Below are 18,748 nucleotides of genomic sequence, written 5' to 3'. Positions count from 1 at the left end.
AGTCAATATTCAATATATTTCTACTTATTTTTCTAATTTGTACCAAGTTATACCATGTATCCTTAGAACCTCGTATAAATTCAACTCACATCCAAACTTTCTCCGAGGCAAAACATATCGTGTCTTAACTTATAACCCTATTGGATGCGGATCTCCATGGGTGTAGTCAACGAATTGTGTATACGGTCAAAACCGAGTTTGCCCTTCGTGTAATTAGTCAAGATTAGAACATGATGGACCGATGGTCGTCATTATAATATCGAGTTGTGATGTGAGGTTGGGTTATCGAGCTCAAGATTCAGGGATCGATCAGTACCGAGATCGAGTCAAAGTCGAGCTCGAGATACAGAGACCGACCAAGATCGAGATCCAGAGACCGATCGAGCTCGAGTCAATATCGAGCTCGAGACCGAGAGGCCGACCAATACCGAGACCGACCAAGATTGAGATCGAGCCAAGAGACAAAGAGCCGTTATAGCCGCACTAGGGAAGAGAATCCCGGCGGAAATCAAGGGAAAGCTAATTAATTAATCTATCATGGGATCCCCACTATGTTTTTTTAATTATATCCAAAGTAGGATTCTTCCACTATATTAAGAGTGACTATCATTTGTAAAAGGCAGATTGACATTCATACATTCATACACTCTCACATTTCAAAGATTATTGAGATTTACACACATATAGTAAATATTATCCTTTTTGGGGTTTTGGACATTGATTCATCTTGTTCATTTATCAATCATTCTTTACTCGAATTGAGGTTGTATTCATTCTTTTTTTACAGTCAATATTCGATATATTTCTACTTATTTTTTTAATTTGTACTAAATTATACCATGTATTCTTAGAACCACGTATAAATTCAACTCTATCCGTTTTTCGGGTAAACAAATTGAAAGTTATCTTTAGAAATTAGAGAACACAATTATACTTTTTAAAGAAGTCAGATAACTGTACCTTTATAAGTAGTTTAAACTTGCTATTAAATGGTTTAACAAAAAAAAGAACGTACATTTAGTTATGAAATAAGTTTAAACAACAATACTTAATTTTAAAAAAAGTAGTAAGAATAATACTGAGAGAGGGTGGATGATTCTTACAATATCATTTCAAGTGTGTAGAACAGAAATTCCAGTGCGCGCTTCTCTAGATAAATAGGTATACTGTATACAACACTGAACACATGGAAGAAGCTAAGTTCAAAGGTTATTCTTAAACGTTGACGTGCACAAAGCCAAAAAATAAAATGTATCTCACTAAATCCTTTAAAATGGTATTCTTATTGGTTGCTAGAAAACATTTACGAATAGATATACATCTTTTACAAAGGCAACGGTTGGACTTTTCCTTAAAAAGCAACGGTTGAAAGAAGGTTATTACATTATTAATCTGAAGCATCTTAAGATACACAACTCTCCAGAACAATTTCCTCCGTCTTTTGGTTTAAATAATATTAACTATTAATATATTATACATTTTCTTAATAAGTAGGGTATTTAAATTATTTAGAAGGATATTTAGGTAATTTAACTTTTAAGTTTTGGGGTTTCCACTTTTAATATAGTACTAGTTTTTATGTACGTCCGTTATACGTAAATCTTTATTCAGTTATTTATATGAAAAAAAATTATTGTAAAGCAATTGGCTTAGTACAAAACTTTATTCAATTGGAATTTTTGTTCTCCGCAAATACATATTCATTTGTGAGCAAAGTGCCAGCACGTTTTATAATGAACAAATCACTCAATATTACATAGAACAAACAATTGATTTATCATCCATTTTAAGAAATAATTTACTTTTAAAATGATATAATAGCATGTCAGCATTAAGTTAATATGTCAATATTTTCCCCCCCTCAATATATCAATATAGATATATAGATTATGAAAGTAGTTTAGGATCCTTTCCTTTTTAATTTATTTTACTTCTCTTGATTGAAGGGTATGAAAAGTTAGTCCACAAAGAACACATATTTTTTAATTTGAATTCCTTTCTATTTCGTCGTTACATAAGAAGCAAGTTATTTAATATTACCAAACAACGTCCTCTTACGATATGGAGATAAAATAGAATAATTGAAGAATTGCATCTTTTTTTTGTTATGGTTGCTTTTCTCTTTTTCTCTTTTTTTTTTTGTTTTTTTTTGTTTCCACTATCTATATTTATATTTATATCTATATTTATATTATATTAACAACATCAAAATTATTAGCGAAATATCATTTATCTATTTAATCCTTTGTAATCAGATTTTGTATTAGAAAAAATTATTTATCATTTAAATTATATGTTAATATTTAGAATTTCTAAATCAAATAAAATTTTAATTATTATCTTTCCGTATTGAATTATGTAGGAAGTTTAAAATATAAATATATATTAGTTTAGGATTCCGTATGAAAAATAAAGATACCATTTATACAAAAATGAAGTCAAATCTCTTCAAAAATCAATTACTATTTTGCGTATGATAGAACTTTCAAATCCACCAAATTTTTGTGCATTCCGAGTTGTAATAAATCATCGTCGCTGAAGAGGAATCCTAATTTGCAATGGATTCTATTTCACGTACTCTTTATCGTGGCGTGTAGTATTTCTAGTTTTGTCCTTTTCATATGATTTCTTGGGAACACTAATATAAATAATTAAGGGGTAATAATCGATCAATATATTAGGGATATTTTTGTCATTTGATATTTAGTATAAAATATTCGTGATTTTATAATAATATAAATAAATAGATTAGGAAGTCTTATTTTCTCTTCTCCTCAAATATCCTTTAATTTTAAATTTTGTACCCTACATGTACATACAAATTCTCGTGTTATACTCTTTTTTAAAAATACAGAAAAAGAGAGTAAAGAAGACAATCTATGGTCACGATTTACTTCCGTAGAACGATCCCTCTTCAAAGACGTCAAACTAGAGAAAAATTAAGGTATGTGTATAACGGGGAAAACGTAGTTTTCCATTACAAACGACACTTATCATTTTCATTTGAATAATAAGTTAATTAAAATTTAATCTATAAAAACCTGCGACCCGCTTACAACCTGCTTACCCTACACGAGATTTGTTAAATGAAGAAATCTTTTTATGTGTGGGCCTAACTGCAGATAATGCTACTACTTAATGGCTCATCATATCACAGGTCTATATCTATCATATATCTTGTCCGACTCTAAAGAAAAAGAATTGCTTATTTCATTAATTAATTAATATGATCGACAACCTGAAACGGTACTGGGCGCACAGGAGAGATCAAGTATTTCTAAATTATGTAATCACCTCTCCAAAAGTTGTTAAGAATGTAATAGGTACTGAATTATAACTTCAACACGTCTATTTATGTGTACGTTTGATTATTTTTAATGAACCAACACATAAAATTTCTTTTTGATAATAAGTGATGATACAACTTAAACTCAAGCTTTTTGCTTGTTTGATACCTTATTAAATTGTGTGACTATCTCATTTAAACATCAATAGAATATTTTTGTTTACTTAATTATATTTTCAATAACTATGTAGGTACTATCAAAAGTTGTACTATTAAGTAGCAACATAGGGGTATACATCAACCGGGTTGGTTAGATTTTTATCAAAATCAAACCAAACCAACTATATCGGTTTAGAGTGGTTCGATTTTGTCGGATTTTTTGGGTTTTCGAATTTTTTTGTTACATGAATATTTTTCAATCTTACTTTGTTAAAGTTATAGATAAAGTTTTGATAAATGAATATATATTTAGTAAAAATTAAAAAAAAATTGACAAACATATGATCTATTAAAATATTCTTATGGGAGAATTTTTTTAGTAACACAAGTAGTAATAAAGTTAGGGGTCGTTTGGTATGAGGTATAAGAAGGTATAATGCTGGTATAAAAATTTAATACCACCTTAATACTTTGTTTGGTTAGCAAACCTGATATAAGTTATCTCAGAATTAAAATTAGTACCGGGATAACTTATAACTTGTAGAGGGTGGGATAATTAGTGCCGGAATAATTTATACCTTCTTTTTATAAATTATGCAATTATCATTTTTAATACAACATACCAAACAATGGATAAAAAATAATACCAGGATAACTAATCCCAGCATAACTTATCCCAACATAACTTATCCCGGCATAAGCCGTATTCAAACCAAATGACCCCTTAGTTATCTAACAATAATTTTTCATTAATGTATGCTTTCGAGATTAACCGAATTTAATAATTAAACATAAAAATCAAGATGATACCTAAGTAGTGATATATTCTATTTAATTTTAAATTATCGAAATGCCATTTCAAATTCGAAAAAGATATAAGAAGTCTTGGCAAATTATTATGGAAGAACAAAGAGATGATTAATGCATTTCAATAACACTTGATAAGAAAGTGATACAACCCATTATTTACAGTAAATAAAAATGAATGCACTCCATAGTTCTATTAAATATTACATCTCATGAGAGGATCTCAAATATTTCTACACATTTTTTAAAGAAAATTCAATATAAAGTCTTAAAAGTATATACAAAAATTATATATTTATATGTCGGTTTGGTTTAGATTTGTGTATGGGTAAAATAGGGGGTAGAAGTTTTTTCCAATTTCCCGATGAGAGAACGAAAGGGAAGCACGACTCGACATAATTATAATCGAGGCTAGGAACCCCTCGTATCGAAATCCAGGAAGAATGAACGATGTATCTGACATCGGACACGGCAAAGCGACGTACCCCGGACCAAGAATGACTTCTGGACCTCAGGAGACGCGGTGAACGGTTATGCATGACGAATTTGGGGGGGTGTAATATTCGCTCTCAACCGGATTTTACGGCGCGAAGATCCTCTTCGGTATCAATTATAGATCAACAATTACCGGAAAAAGAAGATTTTTACCTTTTTAGACTTGTACTAGGATTGAAATTCTCCAACTATATAAATGGGAAGCTTTTCTTTAGTCTCACACATAGTAACATGCATTTCAAAGCAATAAAAGTTTACTTTTGTCTTCTAGCTATTGTTCAAGGTAGTACTCATTTGTTCTTTTCTTCACTCGCGATTGAGCTTGTACCGAGGGTCCAATTGAAGATGAATTCCACTGTTCAATCTAAGATCAGGCTTGGTCATTACATTGCGCTTGGTTTGATTATTTATTTTTGTCTTCAATTCATTTATCTGTTATTTTTAATTATTCGTATTGAATTAAACCACATATCTTTTAAACCACGTAAACATTTAATTATTACTCATTTTTGGGGTAAACAGTTTGGCATCCATCGTGGGGCTAAGGATAATAGTGGTGATTTGATACGAATCTCCATAACACACCCTATACGTTTATTCTTTGAAAACTTAATTCTAGGTCAGCCTAAGAATGTCAAACTCTCAGTCTGCTCACTTGAACGTTGACGCTGAATCAGGCGATCACGACGAAAATAATAATGTGGTGCCCAGTAATAATGTGCCTTTTGCCGATCCCAATGGTGTCCCAGCCGCCGACCCGATTGATGCCAACTCATAGGTGGCCATCAACATTAATTTACCACCTGATCCCGAAAACAGTGTTCACGGGGGACCCAGGACAACGGCTCAAGAAGCTCTTGAAGGTGAAGGTGATGAGGTGAGCCTACGATTGATTTTTGAAATGTTGCAAGCTCAATAAGCGGAAATAGCACAACTGCAGAACTAAAGCCACGCCCCTACTAGGGTCGATCCCGAACAATCTCGGGAAAATACTCAGAGAAACGAACAAGTTGCCGCAAGTCCGGGTGAAGCCGAGCCGGAGAAACTTCAGAGGTAATGAAGATGCTCGAAGCATTAACAAAACGGCTGGAGTCAAGTGAGAAAACGATTGAGGCCAACGACAAGAAGGTGAAAACATACAACTCCATGGTCGATCAGATCCTGGGAGCACCTTCGATTTTGAAGGGACCAGATTCCAAAATATTTATCCAGAATCCCTCCCCCCCCTCCCGAGCGCGACACCAAAGCCGATCCCGAAGAGGTTTCGAATTCCCGACATTCTCAAGTATAATGGGACCACATATCCAAATGAGTATGTAACCTCCTATACATTCGCAATCAAAGGGAATGACTTGGAAGATGACAAAATCGAGTCGGTGTTGCTGAAAAGGTTTTTGGAAACTTTGTCCAAGGGGGCAATGATATAGTATCACAACTTTCCTCCAAATTCCATTGACTCATTTTCTATGCTTGCAGATTCTTTCGTAAAGGCCTATGCCGGAGCCATCAAGGTCGAGATCAGAAAGTCAGATCTTTTCAAGGTCAAACAATGGGATAATGAGATGCTCAGGGAGTTCGTGTCAAGATTCTAGATGGAACGAATGGATCTGCCATCAGTTGCGGATAATTGGACCGTTCAGGCATCCACTCAGGGTCTCAACCTCTGAAGTTCTGTGGACTCTCAACAACTAAAGCAAAATTTGGTGGATTACCCAGTGCTTACCTGGGCCAACGTCCACAACAGGTACCAATCGAAGATCAGGGTCGAAGACGACCAACTCGGGGCCTCTTCTGGATCTGTTTACCCCCATCAGAAACGATGATAGATCTAAGAGAGCCATTGATCAGGAGACGAGGTTGGTCCGGGATCGATATCAGCCATGCAACATGGATAGGAGGGGAAACGGATCCGGGTGTCACCCAACTAGGAACGATAAGAGAAGTGATCGAGAGCCGAGCGGTCAGGGTCTGATGAGCAAGAACGGGTTTGCCAGTTCGCTCGGAGTAGAAAAGTACAAAGATTATCGGAGTACAATTTCAACATAGACGTTGCAAGTATCGTGTTATCTATAGGGCGCATCAAAAAGACCAAGTGGCCCCGACCATTGCAGTTCGGCCCTGCCAAGAGAGATCTTAATTTGATGTGTAAGTATCACGACACTAAGGTCATAGGATCGAAGATTGCTGGCAATTAAGAGAAGAAGTTGCTCGATTATTCAACAATGGTCACCTCCGAGAATTCCTAAGCGAGCGAGACAAGAACCACTTCAGAAACAGGGATGCCAACAAAGTAGGACGGACAAGAGGAGCTTCAACATGTAATCAACATGATCAATGGGGGAATCGATGTCCCCCAAGGGTCGATGATAAAATGCATTAAAGTGTCTATTATGAGGGAAAAATGCACCTGGGATTACGTTCCAAAATGAGCTATCTCGTTCAGCTATGAAGATGCCGAAGGCATCGTACAGCCTCACAACGATGCACTAGTAATATCTGTACTTATCATTAAATCTCGGGTTAAACATATATTGATTGATCTATGTAGCTCGGCCAACATCATCAGATCAAGGGTTGTAGAGCAACTGGGGTTACAGGATCAAATCGTACCGACGGTCCGGGTATTGAATAGATTCAACATGGCGTGTGACACCACGAAAGGAGAGATAACTTTACCGGTAAACACAATTGGGACAACCCAAGAAACAACGTTTTACGTGATCGAAGGGGATATGAGGTACAACGCTTTGTTCGGAAGGCCATGGGTCCACAACATGAGGGTGGTACCTTCGACCTCACACCAAACTCTGAAATTTCCCACGCTGGGGGGAATTAAAAAGGTTTACGAAGAACAACCAACCGCAAGGGAAATATTTTCTGTCGATGAAGTGATCCTGGTGCCTGCGGTCTCAACATCAAGAAGCGCAGAACCGACCAAAAAAGAAGAAACTAAATAACAATCAATGATACCGGCCTTTACTGAACCGGAGAAAATAAAAGAACAAGGACTGGATTATGAGGACGATTACAATGTCCCGAGATCATTCATAGCACCAGATGACACCGACGCCACCAAATCAATGGTTGAGGAGTTGGAAAAAGTTATATTAATCGAGCATCTACCAGATTGAAAGGTATACCTGGGCGCGGGGTTAACCCCGAGCTCAGGAAAAAACTTATTGATTTTCTTAAAGCTAATGCCGATTGTTTTGGTCCCATCTAGACATGACAGGAATCCCACTGAAGGTAACCACTCACAAGTTGAGTTTGGATCCGAAGTTCCATTCGGTCAAGCAGAAGAGAAGGCGACAATCCGAGATCAAACACGCGTTCATGAAGGATGAGGTATCCAAACTTCTAAAAATAGATTCCATTTAAGAAGTTAAATACTTGGATTGGTTAGCAAACGTAGTGGTAGTACCTAAAAAAAGAAATAAATTGAGGATGTGTGTAAATTATAAGGACATAAACAAGGCATGTCCAAATGATTCTTTCCCTTTGCCTAACATCAATCGAATGATCGACGAGACGGACGAACACGAGATACTCAGTTTTCTCAATGCTTACTTCGAGTACAACCAAATTCGGATGGACCTGGACGATCAAGAAATGACTTCTTTCATAACAAAGTTCGGAACCTACTGCTATAACGTAATGCCATTCAGATTAAAGAACGCCGATGCCATCTACCAAGGCCTAGTAAATCGAATTTTCAAAGAATAAATAGGAAAATCATTGGAAATTTATATTGACGATATGTTGGTCAAGTCCTTGCGAGCAGAGGACCATTTGAAACGTTTGCAGGAAACCTTCGATATATTATGGAAGTACAACATAAAGTTAAACCCGGAGAAGTGTGCATTTGGGGTCGGTACGGGCAAGTTTCTCGAGTTCATAGTATCTAATCGGGGGATAGAGAACCACCCCGACAAAATAAAGGCCATAGAGGACATCACCGTAGTCGACAACGTTAAGGCGGTTCAAGGACTGACTGGGCGTATAGCCGTGTTGGGCTAGTTCATCTCAAGATCGTCGGATACGAGCCATCGGTTCTTCTCACTATTGAAAAAGAAGAACAATTTTTCTTGGACTCCGGAATGCCAGCAAACTTTGGAAGAACTCAAGTGATACCTATCGAGACCCCCTTTGCCGCACACTCCGAAGGCAGACGAATAGTTGTACCTCTACTTGGCGGTTTCCAAGGTGGCGGTAAGTGGTGTCTTAGTCCAGGAGGAAGAAGGTATGCAATTTCCTATTTATTATGTTAGTAGAACCCTAGGCGATGCCGAAACAAGGTATCCTCACCTAGAAAAGTTAGCGCTCGCCTTACTAAGCGCTTCCAGGAAACTAAAATCGTACTTTCACTGCCATCCCATATGTGTCGTGACCTCTTACCTGCTGAGGAATATCATGCATAAGCCCGAGCTCTCGGGCCGGCTGGCCAAATGGGCCATAGAGATCAGCGGGTACGATATCGAGTACAAACCCTAGACTGCCATAAAGTCTTAGATTTTGGCAGACTTTATGCCAGCCTTGATACCTGCGGTCGAAAAGGAATTTCTACTCACTTCGGGGGCTAATTCGGGGATCTGGACCCTATTCACGGACGGTGCCTTCAACGTGAAGGGATCCGAGCTTGGTATTGTGTTAAAACCACCTGCCTTTAGCGTAATTAGACAGTCTATTAGTAAGTGTAAAACTGACTAACAATGAAGCCGCGTATGAAGCTATGATTGCAAGTCACTAGCTAAGAGCCTCAGGACCGAAGTGATCGAAGCCAAGTGTGACTCCCTCATCGTCATAAATCAAGTTAACAGAACGTTCGAAATAAAAGAGGAACAAATGCAGAGATACTTGGACAAATTGCAGGTAACCCTGCACCAATTCAAGGAATAGACTCTGCAACACATACCTCGAGATCAAAACAGTGAGGCCGATGCACTGGCCAACTTGGGGTCGTCTGTCGATTCCCTTGAATTCAACTGGGGGCAGTAGTGCAACTGATGAACTCGGTGGTAGAAGAAGGTCACGCCAAAGTAAACGACAAGTTTGACTTGGGATTAGAGAAACAAATACATAGACTACCTGAAGACATGAAAATTTCCATCGGGAATTCGGGATCCCAAGGAATCGAAAGCCTTGCACACCAAAGCTGCCAGGTTTAGCTTAGTCAAAGGGAAACTATTCAGAAGGTCTTTCTTTGGCCCACTGGCTAGATACTTAGGTCCCGGAGAGACCGAATACGCCAAGAGAGAAGTCCACGAGGGCACTTGCGGGAACGGGGGGCATAATCCTTGGTTCGAAAGCTAATAAGAGTCCGTTACTACTGGAATGAAATGGAGAAGGATACGAAAGACTTCGTACAGAAATGTAATGAGTGCCAAAGACATGCCCCGATGATTTATCAATCGGGAGATATGCTTCACCCGGTCTTGTCACCATAGCCGTTTATGAAGTGGGGAATGGATATCATCGGTCCCCTGCCATGGGCTCCCGCTAAGGCCCAATACATACTACTCTGACCGATTATTTTTCCAAATGGGTCGAGGCTCAGGCATTGTAGAAGGTCCGGGAGAAAGAAGTCATCGATGTTATTTGGGATCACATAATATGTTGATTTGGGATACCGACCGAGATCATTTGCATCAAAAGAAAACAATTCGTCGGTAGCAAGGTAAATAAGTTTTTCGAAGACCACAAGATCAAGAAGATATTATCAACGCCTTACCACCCTAGTAGAAACGAGCAAGAGGAATCGACGAACAAAACAATACTCCAAAACCTGAAAAAGAGATTGATCGATTCAAAGGGAAAGTAGAAGGAAATCGTGCCCGAAGTCTTGTAGGCATACCGTACAACTTCTAAGTCAAGTACCGGAGCGACTGTGTTCTCTCTAGTCTACGGAGAGGAAGATTTAATACCAGTCGAGGTGGGGGAACCGAGCCTCAGGTTCTAGTATGGTACCGAAGTGTCAAACGGCGAGGCCATGACCACGAGCCTAGAATTATTGGACAAAAGACGGGAAACTGCCTTGGTCCGGTTGGCCGCCCAGAAGCAGCGAGTAGGGAGGTACTACAACCGAAGATCCAACCTTTGATATTTTCAAGTCGGGGACTTGGTGTTGAGAAAGGTAACGCTACACACACGGAACCCAAACGACGAGAAACTGGGTCCGAATTGGGAAGGACCGTATAGAGTTTCCAGAATAACCGGCAAAGGCTCGTATAAGCTCGAGTTGGGAAACAATGTACAACTGTAGAACAACTGGAACGTGGCACACTTAAAGAGGTACTACGGCTAAGGTATAAACTCAATTCCCTTTTTAATTTCGTTATATTGCGGACTAACTTATACAGGTACTTGGCCAAGGGTAAATGTGACTATTATGTCTGAAAGTACGTGTTGTACTCTTTTTCCTTTGAACTGGTTTTGTCCCGAAGTGAGTTTTTCGGCAAGGTTTTTCACGAGGCAACAGTAAAATGTGCTACTTTAGTTTTGAAGATCGGCCTTAAACTGGAATTGTTGATCGTGTGCACCAAACCCAAGTTTGGCCTCAAATACTAGGGGCCATTACCCCTAGGTTAAGATCTTTAGAAAGAGCAAATTTTATATGTCAAAAGCCAAGGCTTGGTGGTTAGGATTCACTGTAAGGGTCAAACGGTCATACGAGTCGTGCCCATGTATCCCACTCTAGCCACGACACAAGGCTTATGCGCCTCCGATTATATACTCTACATATAAAACAATGAAAGAAATCTTTGCTTCCTTCATACTTTATTACTACGCATTTCGCTTCGTCGTAGATGCTTCACTATGGATCCTAGATCCTAAAGCCCAGGGGCTACCCCGACTGGGGGACTGTCATCCGATAAAAAATCGGACGGCCCAGGCTATTAAATTCCGGAGGCATTGAGCCTATCAGGCAGTGCCAGAATATGAAACGCTACGGCCACCCTAAAATGGCCCGGAGACGTCCGAAGTCCGTACTCAGAAAGTAAGGCCCTTACGTATAATCAAAACCTATTAAAGGGTTACCCTCAGCAAAAATATCATCGTGTATGATTGAAACACTTAAAGCATCTTAAAGGCTTTTGATTTTATGGAAATTTTGAAGCCACGAGCAATTCAAAGTTACCATCGAAATCAGGCCCCATTAGAATTTTCGGAGAACAGATGCTCTAGATTACGCTTAATTCTATGCTAAGGCATTAGGGACGATATGCAAATAAAAAAAATGGCAAACGAATACTAAAAAGTAAAAACACGATGGAAAATTTTATATATCCCAAAAAATATTTACAAAGGCACGATAAAACGGCCTCAAAATAAACAAGAACGAAAATGTACAAAAGGGGAACAAAAAAAAAAGTAAGGCATCTACGCCTGATCTTCACCGGAGCTCGACTCGGCACCGGCACCTTCGGAACCTTTGGAGCCTTCGGGCTCATAAAGTTCCTTTGCCTCGGCCTCGAGCCTCTTGGCTTCTTCAATCTCGGCTGACAGTTCAAATACTAGGGCGTAAATCTCCTTGAGGGTCTCCCTCCGGGATAACCACTTTACATACTCGATCTTTATCTTTAAACGACATCGGCTATCTCTACACTAGCCTTATACTAGGCCAGAATTTCCTTGACTTCGGAGGAATTAATCGAAGATGCCTCCAATTTGGACTTCAACGCAGTATATTCCTGGCCAAGGGCATCCCGTTCCGAGGCGGCTAAATTCAGTTGTGTCCGCAATTCGTCATTTGCTGAGACCACTTGCTGGCCTTGTCCTTTTCCACCCGGCGCTAGTCCATGACCGATGCCAGCTCCTCTTTTGTAGCCTCCTTTTCCGAAACCAACAGGTCCATCCTGTCCCTCAGCGCCTCGGCCGTGGTCTTGACCTCATCCATCTCGGCCTGAAGCTAGTCAATCAAGTCTATCTTCTCTTGGACCTGCGAAGTTGCGTTGTTAGTCATCACGAGTAGTATCTCGTTTTTATCCTCAAAGATCCTTACCTTCTCGATCAGATCGGCGTGCTCCCATTTTACGGACGTGGCCTCCTTTTGTGCCTTTTCGAGTTCGGCTCAGAGAATTGGGATGTCCTTGAGAGCCTCATCTTGTTGTTCATTGAGAGCCCTATACATGTCATTCTTCTGGATCTACTCCTTGAGCTCGAACTCGAGCTGGCTGATTTCCATTCAGGACCGAAGGAAGCTCTCATGGTGGAGCACCGAAGCTTGAAAAACAAAACAATAAGGTCATTAGAATATGCTAAAATTAAGCAATATTCACAAAGGATACAGGGAGTAGACATCTTACCCAGTTCAGTGCCTGTTGCGCCTCATTGAAGAGGATCGATATGCCTACTTCGTTTATCTTTACCCGGTCCTCCTCGGTCACCAGGCAATGAAGATAAATGGCCACACCCACCGAAGCTGACAACACTCGGGCATCCACTGGGATAGTAAGAACAACCGTTCTTTTACGGTCGTGGTCTACACTTGGGGCAGGAAACTGCCTCACTAGCTTCGGGCTCGAGCTTGGCTCGCCCGCTCTAGATGGCACGTCCTTTTTTGGGACCTCCAGCTGACCAAGCCCGAAGTAGTCCTCCAACGCGCTCATGTCCATGCCGTCGAAGAACATGTTAAGGGCATCATCTGTGCCCCATGCCATCTCATTTGATTTTTTTTGATCGGCTTGAGACTCTTCAAAGATAGACTCTGAGTGGGACGGCGTCTTCGTAATGTCAATGACACCGGCTACTTCCGTCGGGGCAGGAGCGGCTTCTTAGGAGGCCATGGCCAAATTCTCCTTCTAGCTCCCGATCTAGAGGGGGATCGACCTCTCGGCCACCTTCTCCGGTTGCCGCCTGCTCTCCTTCGTCGATGGTCGACCCATGAGCGACGAACTCCAGATCATCATCTTCCGGGTAATCCCTGAGCCAGAAGAGGGAATCGGGGTCCGGTACCCTGGCTTTGGTGCTCTTTTTATTGCTTTTCCAGACTCGGACAACTATACTCTTCTTTTTTACCTTGGCATTAAGAGAGCCAGAGGATTTCCACTTTTTCTTCTTTTTCTCCTCCTTTGCGGCAACTCCGGGTTGTCCCAAAGCGGGGGGTTCAACAAGCGAGGATGGGGCCTCGTCCTCATCCAATAGCCGAAGTTTAATAGTCTTGGGCAAACCTGTGAGAGGAAAAAAGACTTAACGATGTATAATTCAAGTGTATGAATGTAATCATTCGGGAGAGAGCCTCACCATGGGAACGGGCCTCCCACTTGCCCTTCGAGAGCTTGCGCTATGCGCGCTTGAAGTAGGACATCTGTTTGCAAATCCCCTCGATCCACTCCCTGAAGCGAGGGTATGCATTAGGAACTTGGACAACCGCTGCACAACGGAAGATGCAAGTAATTAGAAAACGAATAAAAGGAAGTACCACGTACTCGAGAGGGAGAAGACTTACAGGATGAGTTCCACTTTTCAGGGAACGGTAGAAATTTGGGGGGAATGAGGTCTTCGGTTTTCACCCGAATGAACTTCCCCTGCCAACCTCGATCTCGATCTTCATCGATGCTCGAGAATGGAGCTTTACTTGCTCGACGAATGAGCTTGATCAAGCCCCCTCAGAAGATTCGGGGACTGTAGAGACAAAGCAGGTGGTCGTTGGAGAACGGAGGTGCTTCAGTGTTGTTTATGAAATGGTGGAGGAGGATTACGATCCTCCAAAAGGACGGGTGAATTTTTCCAAGGCAAACCTCGTAACTTTTGCAGAAGTCGAGGATTATAAGGTCCACCGAGCGAGCATGAAGGGGTAAGTGTAAACACTTAGATACTCCTCCATGTGAGTGGTGATGTCTTTGTTGGGCCGGGAACGACCACCTCCTTGCCCTACCAGTTGCAATCCACCCGAACTGTAGGGAGTGTGTCCTCAGTAACGGAGATTTGTACCTCTATACTCCCTCACCTTGGTCCTGTTGACTGGAGGCCTTCTTGACTTTGAAGTCGTTTTCAATGGAATAGCCCCCAGGAACGAAACTATTCAAAGGAGGCTCCGGGACTACTTCAAGAACGGTCACCTCGGCATCCGTGGCCGGGTTGGAAGTTGAAGGGGCGGTTTGTTGGGGCACGGATTTGGAAATTTTTGCCATCGAATTCTGGAAAATATGAAGGTTTAAAGATGAGGATGAAGATTTGAAGATGTGGATAAAGGTATGAAGGTCTGATTTGAAGATTTGAAGATATGAAGATCTAGAAAGCAATGTACGAAGATCTGACGGGATTAGAGTTAAGTGAAGAATTCGAGGGTAAATCAAAGAGCTTTAGAATCGAAAATTTTAAAAGTGAAAAAGGGGTCAGAGCTTTTATAGAGGAAGTTTAATCAATGCGTGACGTTTCGCATTCGAGAACAGTCAACCAGCGGTCGACCCATGTTCGAAGTTAGAACGACACGACTGATGGGACGTTTTGATGACCCGTCAGCTCGGTTGGAGGAACCGGGGTTAATTCATCGCTTCCCGTCGCTTCGATAAATCTTATTTCCTGAAAACGAGGGGATTATCTATGTACGGGGGTAAAAATTTTCTCCGATTTCCCGATGAGAGAACAAAGGGAAGCACGACTCGACGTAATTATAATCGAGGCGAGGAACCCCTCGTATCGAGAACCAGGAAGAATGAACGATGTATATGAGATTGGAACGACAAAGCGACGTACCCCGGACCAAGTATTCTGGATTCGGGAGACGCGGTGAACGGTTAAGCATAACGGATAGGGGGTCATAATATTCATCTTCAACCGAATTTTAGGCGTGAATCCTGTTCGGTATCAATTGTAGATTAACAATTATTGGGAAAAGAAGATTTTTACTTTTTTTAGAATTGTACTAGGACTGAAATTCTCCTAATATATAAAGGGAATGTTTTTCTTTAGTCTAACACATTATAACACGCATTTCAAAGCAATAAAAGTTTACTTTTGTCTTCTAGCTATTGTTCAAGGTAGTACTCATTTATTCTTTTCTTCACTCGCGATCGAGCTTGTACCGAGGATCAAATCGAGGACGAGTTGAACTATTCAATCTAAGATCAGGCTTGGTCATTACATTACACTTGGTTTGATCGTTTATTTTGTTTTCATTTCATTCATCTGTTGTTCTTAATTATTCGTATTGAATTAAACCACGTATCTTTTAAACCGCGTACAAATTTAATTGTTACTTATTTTTGGGGTAAACCTTGTTTTTTTACTTACTACCAAACCAAATCAAACCAAATCTAATCGGATTTTTTAATCGATTTGGTTTGACCTTTTAGTTTGATACGATTTTCCGGTTCGGTTTGAATATCCAAGTAGCAAGTTAACCCTTCTCTACCGCTTCGCCTCTCGCCAAAAATTAAAATTGTTACCGTGTATAAGTATCTATGAAGAAATTCTACTAGCTAGCAATGAAGCAGTTTAACGCACTACCTGCAGCTTTCGATGTACCAGAATAACAGCTGGTATTATAACAAGAAGAAAGCAGAAAATTAATTAGGGGGAAAGAGGAACCCCCCCCCCCCCTCCCCCCACAATAAAAAAAGAAGAGAAAGGATAAGCTAACGATTTATTTTGTGTACATTTTTATTTGGCTACTTAATATGAATGTCGTGTCCTTACGTACGTAATAAGAATGTACACAACATAAAATCTTTTTTTAGTTATAAAAGAGCTCGATCTAGCTGATCCATATATACGAGAAGATAGAACATCTCAGATTACAGATGTTATCCAACTCATTAATTATGTGCAGTTAGAATTATGGTTGTTTTGATTTTACCAATGAATATACACCAAAGAAACATCCTGGAGTAACATATATAGACTTCGTCGTGTCATATTGGTAAGAGCAAAATCTTATCAATATTAGCTTGATGGTCAGTTTCTACTAGAATTCTCCCCAATACTATCATAGTAATTAATTTCTTCTGAGGTCGTAATGGAAATTAATATGGCTTGCTTTTGGAACACAGAATAAGAATTGAAGGGAAAGAAAGAAGGGGAAAAGAAGGACGATAATTAACTAGTTTATGGAACAAATATAGAATATGGACAGGAACATGAACAATAATGACATTGGAATGGCTTGAGTAGTGGAACATAGAAAAAGGAAGGTAGATATCAGCACGAGGAAGCAGCTAGCCAGAGAGAGTTGCTCATTCCTGTTGTGAAGAAATTATCTATATATATATATATACACACACACCGAAAGACAACCCTCTTATACGTACATATAATATATACTCCATAATATATATGTTATACACAGAAGTCTACTAGTTTTCTGACTTAATTATACATGGATTATAAATAGGCAACCCCAGTTTCAATCATAAGATCGTGCAGAATCCCTAAAAACACAATATTGAAAAAAAAACAAACACGACGTTGAAATTAAACATAAAAAAATAAGATGCAAGACCCCCACTAAAAAGAATTTTTTTTTTATTAGCTCCCTCCAAGAGCTCGAACTCATAACCTATTGGTTGGAAGTGGAGGATGCTCACCACTAGAACAACCCACTCCCGTCAAATAAAAAAATAAATAAAAAAGAAATCAAAGTTGCTATATCCAAGAAATTAACTAGAGTTGCTATTGTTCCTAAATTCAAGTATAGAAGATCAAAGTTTAATTTAATCCAGAATAACCAGTAGAAGCTGTCAAAACTTTTAGGGTTTTAAAAACTCCAATTTAGGGCTCACACTCACATCCCGAAGCTAATTCAATGATATATCCAAGAAAGCATAGAGAAACAACTTAATCAGAATATTTTATGTAGAACGTATATATATTTTACATCCTTACTTCATACTATATGAAGTCAATTAATCCTCGTAGTATTGGAACTGTTACCATATCTGCAAAAGCAAATCAAAGCAGCCCTCTTATTATCAAAGAAAGAAATTTAACCATTTTTTATTTTCCTCTTGAGAATTAGGCATCAAGAAGAATTAATGCAACTGAAAGGTTGCAGCAGCTGTCTCGTTGTTGTTACTAGAATTAATTTGGATTTTCCTCTTCTTTTTCTTCTTCTTCTTATAGGAAATTCCCCTTGCTTTAGCTTGAGAATCTCTTACCTCACGTAGATAAATTCGTATAGCACTATTTGCAAATGGATTTGTCTCTTGCAATCCACCGTTTTCCTCATAAGCAGCTCTAAGCCTTCCAATTAGTGCATCTAAACTTCCCCATGCTTGTCTAAGAGGACAAGTACATGACTCTGTTTGCTCGGATTCTCCAAAAAAGATACAACCATGTAAATGTACCTTAGTTTTTCCGAATTGATCCAAGTAGCGGAGAAAATGTAACACATGGTTGTAGTTGCAATTGGATAAAGGAACTGGGGGTTTATGGTTTTTTAAGTATTGTCCGAAAGTGTTCCAATCACGACGTTTTTGAGACACATATCTGCTCAGTTGGGGTGGTTGATGATGGTTAGCAATAGTTGATGTTGTTCCTTCTCCTACTTCCCTTAATCTTTGCTCACTTGACATCGTACCACTATGATGAAAATTCTTTTTCTATTTTCCTTTGTTATAAAAGAAAATCAATATAAATTGGGTGCATAATTTCAGAGGGAGAGATTTGATTTGGGACTTGGGTTTTAATTAATTGCATTAGCTAAGAGAAGAAGTAAAATTACTATTGCAGTGGAGAAAGATGGAAAACAAATAATTATGTGGTAGCTGAGAAGACACGGCATGGGTCCCAGGCAAGTGCTTTAGCTCCTCTTTTTCTTCCATCACCACCTCATTGTTTTCTTCCTTTAATTGTACTATTATTAGCATTAATATGGCTTTTAATGATAATTTACATTTTTTAATTTGTTTAGTATCATACCAGCACTCATTATCAAGAATATTAGCAAAATAAGCACTTTAATTTGACCCTTAGCGACTAAGATTATTAGCTAGTGTGAACACAGTTAATTTAACTTTGTATGTAGTCAACAAGTGAAAAGAGTAATTCTAGAATCCCGTAAAA

General features: G+C 39.3%; 1 protein-coding gene across 1 annotated transcript; it reads right to left on the bottom strand.

Annotated features, from left to right (window-relative positions):
- Positions 1–17,511: 17,511 nt before the first annotated feature.
- LOC107832165 (protein LIGHT-DEPENDENT SHORT HYPOCOTYLS 10-like) lies at positions 17,512–18,491 on the bottom strand. Its single transcript, XM_016659977.2, has one exon. It carries the CDS (start codon positions 18,256–18,258, stop codon positions 17,716–17,718), a length of 543 nt encoding a protein of 180 aa, XP_016515463.1. The 5' UTR covers positions 18,259–18,491; the 3' UTR covers positions 17,512–17,715.
- Positions 18,492–18,748: the final 257 nt, after the last annotated feature.

This window comes from Nicotiana tabacum, chromosome 2 (assembly GCF_000715075.1).
Source record: "Nicotiana tabacum cultivar K326 chromosome 2, ASM71507v2, whole genome shotgun sequence".
NCBI classification, from domain to species: domain Eukaryota; kingdom Viridiplantae; phylum Streptophyta; class Magnoliopsida; order Solanales; family Solanaceae; genus Nicotiana; species Nicotiana tabacum.
Note: the sequence above shows the minus strand (reverse complement) of the source record. Positions and strands in the feature narration are given on the sequence as shown.